At 41.6% G+C, this 10714-nt stretch overlaps 1 protein-coding gene across 1 annotated transcript in view; it reads left to right on the top strand.

Annotated features, from left to right (window-relative positions):
- Positions 1-10714, top strand: part of LOC109859413 (DNA-directed RNA polymerases I, II, and III subunit RPABC3) — a 39422-nt gene that overhangs the window by 14204 nt on the left and 14504 nt on the right. Inside the window, exon 3 of the mRNA XM_020437668.1 lies at positions 2187-2367. Within this exon, the coding sequence (XP_020293257.1) occupies positions 2187-2367 (181 nt within the window). The remainder of the gene's footprint in view (positions 1-2186; positions 2368-10714) is intronic.

Raw genomic sequence — 10714 nt, 5'->3', positions numbered from 1 at the left:
CCGCCGCCGCCGCCGCCGCCGCCGCCGGGTGAGCCGCGCTAGATGAACCTGTTTCGCGCGTAGTAAAGAAACGTTTTGCAAAAAGAATCGGCGTCGCCGCGGGAAAGAATGTGTAATAAAATCGCCGCGCGAGAGGGCGACGGCACGTTGCGCGCCTCCCGAGATCCGCGTCAGAGGCCAAGATGGCGGCGGGATTTCGGACAGGACCCAGATGGACGCTGCGCTACGCCGAGGTAAGCTAACATCGTTGTATTGGATCCGTTCCGGGCGATATATATATATGTATATGTATATACATATATATACATATATATATACGTCGCTGTCGACTGCGCGCTGTCACGCGTTATCGATTCCGTGGGAGGTCTCTCCTCCTCCTCTTCCTCCCTTCTTTCTCTCTCTCTCTCTCTCTTTCTCTCTCCACCTCCGAGAATCACCGGGGCTTTCTCAAGGTCACACGCGCCCACCCTCTTCTTTTCGTGAAAAGCGGGAGTGACTTTTCTTCCTAATTCCGTGTTAATTAATTCTTTAATGGTCTAATTAGTTGTTCGAATATCTGATCAACGTAATTAAATATATTGCGTGTATATTGCGCGAGCACATATATGTAGATATGCACGCACACACACGTATGTATATATATATATATATATATATAGTTTCTAATAAGTTTAGCAAATTTCAGGAATATTTATTTATATAATATCGAATTTTTATCTGAAAAAGTTTAATTAATTCTAGTTTTATTACCTTAGACATTCAAGTTGGCATTGTATATTTATAGCAATATTGCTTTCACGTTTTTTTCCGTATAAATCGCGCTGAAATTAATCCTCATGTCATATCCGATGAGAAGGGATTATACGCTCCTTTCGTCGTGAAATTCACGTCTACATACATACATTTGTCGCGCGTTTCCGAGTGTCTTAAATAATTTCACGAGGAGAAACGAGCATATATTCCTTCATCGGATACGGCATTTCGGTCGAATGAGGGTTAATTTAGACGCGAGATATATATTACCGCACAACGCTCGGATGATCCGTAGCAGTTGTCGCCGGAACGGTGTAACGCTATTATGATGTAAGCTCGATTCGCCGAAGCGGTGATATTAATTAACCGGTTTTATCAGTTCACTCGCGCGTCAAAATAAACCAAATAAACATGAATCGACAAACACAAACAGTTAAATTAAAATATAATGTAACTCTAAAGAAAGTAACGTCAAAATAAGATAAACTAAAAGAACGTCGTACACTACGTAAGAAAAAAAAAAAAAAAAGAAAGAAACGCGAAATCTAATTAATTGTTCATTCTCTTGGCTTTTGTCGTAAATCACGTATACTATGGCGCATAATATGGCGTTTCATCTACCGGAGGCAGTTGCAGCTGTAACGATGATGGTGGTGGGCAGCGGTGGTGGTGGCGGCGGCGACGGTGGCGGCGGCGGCGGCGCCGACGATGTAGTATCGATTAAAGCCCATGCTATACCCTGCCGTCGCGTGTACTTAACCTTGACCCTGCGTCCCGAGTGTCTTTTTGCATATTGTGCTTCAAGATTACGCACGAAAACATTCTTACTTATCTCAAAGGGCAACTCGAGTGACTTAATTGTCAAAACTTCCGGTGTTTCTTGATCCAATCTCTAGACTCTGAAACGACGTCTGTAATATAATATTAACACGCATCCACATCTCACATTGTCGTTTCTCGCATGGTCTCAAGTCAAATCAAAGATCTATTTTCGTGTAAATAAAGTAAAATCTCAGAATTTTTATATCAGTCGTCTCTGTTTCAACTTCCGCGAATTCTATTATACGCGCGCTCGTTTTTGATTTATAAACCGCACAAAACTCGCACAATTAGAGGCATATCTCATGTCGCGAGATAAAATAGTATCTCGAGTGCGCGAATTAATATTTGTCAAAAATTTTGCGATAAAACTCGATAATCTTTTTCTACACAGTGATGTGTGTGTGTGTGGAATAAAGAAGCCGGTAACTGATTACTTTTTTTAAACGACTATTTTACAACTTGTTTACGCTCCGATATCTAAGGTTTTGAAACGATGATGTTATGTCGGAATATACACATGCGGATTATGTTTCAACGAGCGCAAAAGGGCTGAATTAAGGATGGAGGATGGGTTGGTACACGCGTGTAACAAAATATCATTGTGTGTTCAGGTGACAAGTTCCGCCTGGTACTGGCCACGACGTTACGTGAGGACGGATATCCAGACGGGAACGAGTGGAACCTTCTAGAGCAGGAGGGCGGCACGAGAGCGGACAGCTTTGAGTATGTCATGTCTGGCAAGGTCTATCGGATCGAAGGCGATGAAGCCAGCAACGAGCCCAGCAGTAGATTGTAAGTAGTAATCTTTATTTTTTCTTTTATCGAATGCTCAAACACTTTGGCGACTTTATACCCAGAACAAAATATCCAGCGCGATGTGTTTTAATTAAATCTTTAAACCATCGAAATTCGTTCACGTGGATTTGAAACACACGTCGTTTTTCCCGTTAAGAAGGAAAATTATAAAACAATTTTACTTGTTCAGCAAATATACGTACAATTCGGCAAAATTTTTTTTTTATTTCTTTTTTTTTTATAGCAGCGCGCATATAGTGAAATATTGCGTGGACACAAATGGTACACGCGCGTGTCGGTTTAAAGGAAAAAACGTGTAATCAAAATGTTTTGTATTGTACAAAATTATTACACGCGTACCATCGTTTGAAAAATAATTTTAAAACAAATCCCCGAGTGTTGCTGAAATATCTCTCGTGTCAACTTGGATTTTCGGACACACCAAGCCAGCTCGATATTATTGAGTGTATACACGACACGTCACGAAGCGTGACGTCGTTCGAACCGAAGATAATGGGTTGTATATATATATATATATAGGATATATATGTACTCTCTTTGGTTTTAAACGACGCATCGACGCGCGACAAACTTTCTGCTGTGTGATCTCCTATTGGCTCGTTTCCAACGCTCTCAATGAAGCTGTGTGAGCTTCCGAAAACAACTTTCTGCGCCGCCAATAGAGCAATTGGTTCTTTCTCTCTTTCTCTCCCTCTCACAGTTAGTAGTTGAGCTCTAAACGCAAAACAAAGCCCGACCGGATTGAGGAAAACGATCTCTCGGGCTATATAAAAAACCGTCGTTTACACGGTAATCATCCTTACGTAATTAGCGCGTGTAATGTTAACAGAGTGTCTCTGAATATATCGCCTAAAGAAAAAGTCTCTCAGACAAATGTTTTTGTTCCATTGGTTGAACAATACGAGTGAAAAGATATATTGAAAATATGAGATACAATAATATTAAATATAAATCAACGCTCTGCAACAGGAAAAGTGGTTTTTACGTTACGTAAAAATGTTTGCGGTTTTAAATAAAATATTTCACAAAACAAAATAATCGCGAGAAAATAAATTTTGAATGAATAAGTTTCCGACGAAATGTTACGATTAAATAACACTTGAATGGCAAATAAGGATTGTGCGAATTATGTGGTGTACGCACTTGTCTAAACCTTGGCACGGTTGAGGACCGAGGAGGCCAAAATAATGCGTCATCGGGCGGGTCGCTTTTAGCCTAGTCATGTATGAACAATGGACTTACCAATCTTTCGTACTTCAAGCAATTCACAATTATTCGCACATTTCCTTCTCAGCGCAAAAAGTGACAATTATAAAAAAAAAAAAAAAACTAAAAAACTGAGTCGTGAATTTTACTGACTCCAAAGCATAATTTTTTAATATCTATAAAATTTATATTCACAATTTTGTGTGTGTGTGTGTGTGTGTGTGTGCGTGTGTGGTGTGTGGTACTTTTAACACACACACATTATATGTACGTGTATGTTGAAAATATAAGATATTCAATTTCACGACGAGTTTGTCCGAACAAATTTCGCAATTCCGTCGCTGAAAAATCGCTTTCTAATCGAATAGGACACGGAAGGGTTACGTGAGTGTTAGACTTTCCATTTGAACAAGTGAAATGCGGAATTGCGCGCGATAACCCCGCAGTTTGACCGACTTATCACTTTGACCTTGGAACGCGGCTGCGTCGTTTCGCTCTTCGCACCGCAAAGTTGTGTGCCGCTATTGCGCGCGAAAAATTTGCGCGCGCTCTTTCTTCTTCTTTCTCTCTCTCTCTCTTTTTCTCGCTCTGTTGACGTTATATCAAAGATAGAACGCGGCGTATAGACATCGCGATAAAAGAATCGAGATAATACGTGTTTGTATACGCGCCACACGAGAAGCTTTAAATTGACAATTATGCAAGGGAGACTGTTTATCGAATATGACGTCATTTCTGTTAGCGGTTCTTACATTACCCGGATCGTTAATGTTTAACGACTTATTTTGCGGACGTATTTTTATCTTGACTGAAAATTACACGTAATGCAATCCGAGCTGTTAATAAATCGATGTGTTTATCGATTCATCTCCAGATTATTGAGACGAGAAACTGATGACAGATCAGTCGCGACGATCTCGTGACAGAAACCGAAGACAGATTTTTGTTATTGTGTATTGATATTGTAGCATAAAAAGTTTCAAATAGACAAACATTTGCTACATCTCAGTTTTTTGTACTTGTGTGTTTTTGTGCATTTTTTGTGTATTTTCTTTTTTTCTCAAGTACACACATCGTGTGCTTTGATCCGAAGTTGCACGACGCTCATTAATTAAATAATAAACTAAAATAAATCGTTTCTTGTTATAATAGTTTTTCTCTAACCGCGTGTAAAATATTTCTTTTATAAGAAATTGTGCTTTCACGCAAAGGAAAATAAGCGTCAGAAAGTTAAGACCAATTGAAACCTTAAAATAGTTATAAGAGTTTTTTCATAATTAGCGATAAGATATCCGGTTCTTTTATCTGTGAACTTGATATTTTTGCGTTCTTGTATGTGAATGAAGAAAGAGGAAGCGTGAATGTCTTATGTATTTTCTAGAATTTCTGATGAACTCACGCGTATATACGCGCGTGTATTTTCCACTTTCGTTAATTGTCCGCATACGTTGGATATAACGGGCTTACGATTTTTAGACACGTCACTCGACGATTCTCTTCGAGAAACTGAGAAAAACAAGTCGAACACCTTCCATCGATTGTTGCTGTCTTCCAAGTTTTCCAAATATTTCGTCATCTTAGCCTATCATATTTTTCTTCCAAAAATACGTGGTTTTATCAAATAATACCCGGATTGTGCGCATGTCTCTTCATAATATTTGATCAAATCACGTACGATGCGATCAGTGTTTTGACGAACTGTTCTCTGTTTCTCCGTCGCGGCAGAATAAATGTTGGATTTTTCTCGCGTAAAAAGCATTTGCGAGGATTGTTTCCCTCTCGTGTCTCATCAGACGTGATGTTCCCGCACGCGTTTTATTTCTAACGCTAACAGCACATACAGATAAGAGACGATGACAAACAAAGCATCGGTGTCACCTTTCTTGGAGTTTGCGCCGGACTTTGTAAAACGCGACAATCTCGTAATTAGCGCGAAATTCGCGCGAATAGATGGGAAAAATTTGTCACATTCGCGACGACTCTCGTCTGCGGTTTTGCGGTTGAAATTTAAAGGACGCGAGATCGCCGCGATATCGTCCATTTGAAAACAAATTGCGTGCCGGGGGGGGGGGAACCACATTGGCGCAAACAACGTATCGTTTTCAATCACGCGAATCACGGTTTTGGTTTCTGAGTTTTTTTTTTTTTTTTTTTTAACGGTTACCGGGCCTTCGATTATATCCTTTCACTCGCCAGTATTCGCGACACGAATTCGCGCGAGTCGTGAATCACGCGCAGTCCGGCGCGAGTTTTATATCTGTCTTTTAAGTTTCTCGGGATTTCTCTCTTTCTCTCTCTTTCTCTCTCTTTTTGTTACATCATTCGCGCGATAGTGGTGCCATCGCGTGCTGTTTAGAATTAATCTTTGTATATGCGTAAAAAAATTTTATACAAGAGTGCATCTACAGAAGTTTGTTTCTCGAGTCTGATTGCAAATGAGAGCAACGATGGGAAAAATAAAATGTCAAACTTTCGAACAATACGAATGATTTAAACTTCTTTTCTTCGTCTGCGGTCGTCGCGTGCTGATTTACTCGAAGACGCCGCGCATAAGTCAAAAAAAAAAAAAAAAAACAACGTTTTTATATCGCGCGATGCGGAAAGATTCTCTCTTCAACTCGATCGATAACGGGAATCGTCACGTGTGGCGCGAGCTCGAGTTTTTTTTGACGAAGAGATAATACGTGGTGTTAAAATACTGGTTTTGAGAGAGATAAGCGGGAGAGACCCACCGGCCGCGCGAAGGGTAATCCCGAAGTGGCGTGACAATTGGTGGGCACGTCATTATCCGGTCGGTAAGAGCGGCACGTGCAAGAGAGATCAGCGGAACGAGCTTTCGGAGGACAGGGAGCCACTCTGCGTTCACTCGGTAGGTAATGAAGCGGGTGAACACAGCTGGTGGTATCTCAGTTTTCTGAGGGCATTGGCAACCCGTTGTCCGGCTTGGCGTGAAAAACGCCAATTCTCTCACCAAATTTCCCGGGAAAACTGAAGAACATCGCGGGGTTGTTAGGTCGGGATGGGAAATTTATCGCGTTGCGCGCGAATCGGGACATTTTATCGCGATTTCGAGAGAGTAGTTAACAAATTGGTACTTAGATTCGTGGAAGAGGTAAGGTTGTAAGATGTAGGTATCGGGCGCATTCATATCTCCCACTCTTCTTGCCCTTCCTCTCTTTTCTTTCTCCCTTCCTTCGGTTTCTCTCACTGATGCAACAGTTCCGCTCGCTGTGGAAACAAACGTTTTTCGTTTGAAAATGTGTGAATTTGCCGATCTCTTTCAGACGTTATATTCAAAATCGCGGAAACGCAATGTCGATGTTCAAATAGTAGCGAGAATTGTCGCGTCTAGATTTTTTTTTTTTCGCAGGATCGGTTGGTATTCTCTCTCGCTCGTTCGTTTGTTCTCGTCTCGGTCGTTCGTCCTGTAAGCAACGAGGGGCGTGACAGTTGGGAAACAAATTATTGATCGGTGCAGCTCGAGAGACCCTGTAATGAATATAGCTAATATCCCGGCAACGTCGTCGGCAATGCGCAAATATATACATTGCTCCGCAACGCTATGATTATGTGATTAGCAGAACGTCAAAATTGTTGTGTGCGCCGTTATAATTTTATTCTCGAGACTTGTTTCCGTCGCCGATGTTTTTTTTGTCACGTAGTTGTTGGCTTTACGTACTTTTCTCGAGGAGGATTTGAGGATTTTTTGTTTTTTTTGTTTTTTGCAAGTTGCGTGCGATGCAAGACAAAGATTTTTTATTAATTAAATTAAAAATATTAATAATCCGACGCAAAAACAAATAATGTAGTGTTTTAATTTGGTTTTCAAAAGTATTGAGAGAGAACGTTTCTAATTTTTTCGTCTCGATCTTTGGATCTTCGTCTGCGAGTGAATTGTCGTCATCGGGTGACAGTCGTTTGCCTAAGCGAGAACTCGCAGAGCGAATTTCTTCGATTACGTTTCGACGGGTTCCGTGAGAGTCAGCTGATCGGGATTAGTGCAGGCGCTTGCGCACGATGCACCGTTTCCCGATTGGTCGATACGTCGGCTAGGACGCGCAAGGTCGTCCGGGCTGTCAAAATCAGCTGATATCCGGACGGATCAATCGGATGACGTTCGAACTTAAGAGAATTTCTTTCTCACCGTCGAGTTTACGTCCACAAGCGGCTTTAGGTTATTTTTTCAGTTCGGTTTACTTTTTTGCGATATTTTTTTTACTCGAATTAAAACACTCGATTTGCGCTGATTGCGAATTGACCTTTCATGTCGATTCGAGATTTTTCCGCAAAATCTTCGAAATGAATATTCAAGTTCGTCCGAGATCTCTCAAATAAAAAAAAAAAACTCATCGTTACTCGGAACGTCGCGTATTGACGCGCGCGATCGAGCGAGAAAACAAAATTGCGCTCGGTTACATATGCAACAAAGCAGTTCAGAGAACAAGTCTGAGATCGTTTTTCTTTCACGTATATGCGTTCTTCATCGATACGTACATATAAAACCGACGAGTTTCACCTTCGTACGTGACATAACGCGCACTATTAATAGTTCTCTAATAGCGCGGTCTTGGTTTCTTTTGAACCACATGTCATTTGCGTCGAGACAACGTGGATTATATACGTGTAACCGGGCAAAATCGCATCCAGACGAGTTGTCGTGCTATGCATCAGTCTCGTGACACGTCGACCACGGCCTTCTTCTCTTCTTCTCGTTGTGAATCACGTCGCTTCGGTTCCACGGTCAGGTTCCTTGTTAATATCGCGCGGGGAGCAGAGAGAAGCGACGACGAAACGCCCAGGGCTGCGTCAGAAAGAAGCGGTACGTGTGTTGTTGTGTGTGTATGTATATATATATATATACGCATCAAGTCGACTTCGGTCGGAAAATTTAACCGCCACGTCATCCGACGTTGCGCTGCAACGAGGAAACTCGGGCGCGCGGGTAAAATCGTCGCGAAAATCGCTGACGAGAGTTACGTAAACGTTCGCGGGGCCCAGAGAATTGCGGCACGTTGCATTTTTGGCAAACGGCATTGCAAAAACATTACATTCCCTTCTTTGCCGTTCGTGTGTGGATGCTATTGGCACGATCGCGCGGGCCAGCTAATTGCGCGACGAAGAAGATCGGTCGGTCCCGAATGGCGGCCGCTGGTATATTCGGAGCGCGACGTCGCAACGACGCGTTCGACGATGTTTTACCCTCACGACGATCCAGATCGTTCGTGCCAAGAGAGAGGATCTGCATTAATTTGACGCGTGTATATACGCTTACGTGTGTGTACGCCGTGTTGCCACCGCATCTCAAAACTTTTCGGGCTAAAATTGTGTTAGCGTGTACAATATAACGTTATCGAGGTTTCGCAACATCGAGAGAGAAATAAGATTTTAATTAAACATGTATAAGAGACATGTTCAAAAGAATCCGCACCGATTAAATTTCTCACGCGGAAAATTTCTCTCTTAATTCCGGAGTTTTATTTATTTGTTGTTTAGTCGAAAGAGAGAGAGAGAGAGAGAGAAATGGTGTCTTTTTACATGTTGCGACCTTCTCTCCACTCTCGGTCCATAAAATCCATTATGTCGCGCGCTCACGCCGCAACAATACGCTCCTAGCGAATTCTTTCGCACAGCCTTGTACTTTAGAGGTTGTAAATACATGCGGTATATATATCGCGGTCGAGCGCAAATGCGGAAAGAGGAAGGAGCTATAAACACAACCGTCACGTAACGCTTGCATTACGTAATCGGGCCGCGCGTTATTATATATTTTATCGACAGCTGACTCGATTTTCGTGAACGCGCTGGCGAAACGAAAATTGTCGGCGTTTTTTTTTTTTTTTTTTGTTTTTTTTAATTTATCGCTTCCGCGCATGTAAAAGCGCACAGTCGGAAGGAAGATAACGACGTTGCGTGAGCTGATAACATTTATTTTATTATTCGAATAATATTATTCGATGTACGATTTCATATTTCCCCAATGGCACAAGAATTGCGAATTCCGATCACACGAGAGTAAAGTTTATTTTCGTTGCAAAAATATGAGATGTATTTTAGTTTCGAAAGGTTATAACAATAACGCGCAGTAGATAACGTCATTGTCGTTTTTTCTTTTCTTTTTTCTTTTGGTTTTTTTTTGTTTTTTTTTTGTTTTTTTCGAAAGCGGAATATTAAAACACGGTGTTGTAATAAATAAAATTATAACATTCGCGCGAGCGAGCAAATGCAACACCACAACTCGGCTCGAATCGCGAGCCGAGTCATTTAAACTGATAAATCGACGTCATTCGCTGCAAAAGGGGGAACCCGGCTTGATTTACTAAATTACGGTACATTAAAACACACATCTCGTTGGCTGAATCGATCATCACATATGTCACTCCGGTGAGTCTCTCCGGCTTCGGAAAGTCACGATCGATAATACATAGTCGCGTAACTCGAATGAATACATAATAAAACAGCTTTATTTGTTGTTGCAATTTATTACGTAATACAGTGAGTTTTGGACACCGTGTGACCGGGTTTGATAAAAGAAGAGAAGGAAAAGTCACGGGGGCCGAAAGAAAAGGAAAATTAAAACCGGAACAATCTTCTCGTTATGACCGCGGGGGAAGAAGGTTTTTGATCGGGAGAGATTTTTTTATATCGCGATGGTCATTCATCGTGATTTGTTCGCGCGCGTAATCTGTAAAAACTGTTTGGAAAATAATGAAACACATTTTCGCACGGGAAAAACTCCTGCGCAGTAATTTTCTCTCTTCCTCGATACCACCGTGTGATATTTTAGCGCGCTCGCTTGCACCGAACACACTCTTCTCCAACCCGGATGCGAGCCAGGCTCTCTCTCTCTCCGGTTCCCAGGGGTGACCTAGTTTTCGTTTCATCCCCGCGGAAGCAGCCCACACCTGCCTGGCGAACAAGCTCCCACACACCTATATGCACGCGTTCGTTACGAGTTGTATATCCGATTTATAATTCCCATTTTTCGCGAATGTGCGTGCGAAAATAAATTCCGGTTAAATTAATCTACCCCGTGCAAAAAAAAAAAAAAAAAAAAAAAAAAAAAAAAAAAAGATAAAAAAAAAACAGATGCAAAATTTTTTTCTCGCGTACACTCGTA

Source organism: Pseudomyrmex gracilis, unplaced genomic scaffold (genome assembly GCF_002006095.1).
Source record: "Pseudomyrmex gracilis isolate BER0280 unplaced genomic scaffold, ASM200609v1 scaffold_7, whole genome shotgun sequence".
NCBI classification, from domain to species: domain Eukaryota; kingdom Metazoa; phylum Arthropoda; class Insecta; order Hymenoptera; family Formicidae; genus Pseudomyrmex; species Pseudomyrmex gracilis.
The sequence above is the reverse complement of the archived record's forward strand: the minus strand, read 5'-3'. Positions and strand labels throughout refer to the sequence as shown.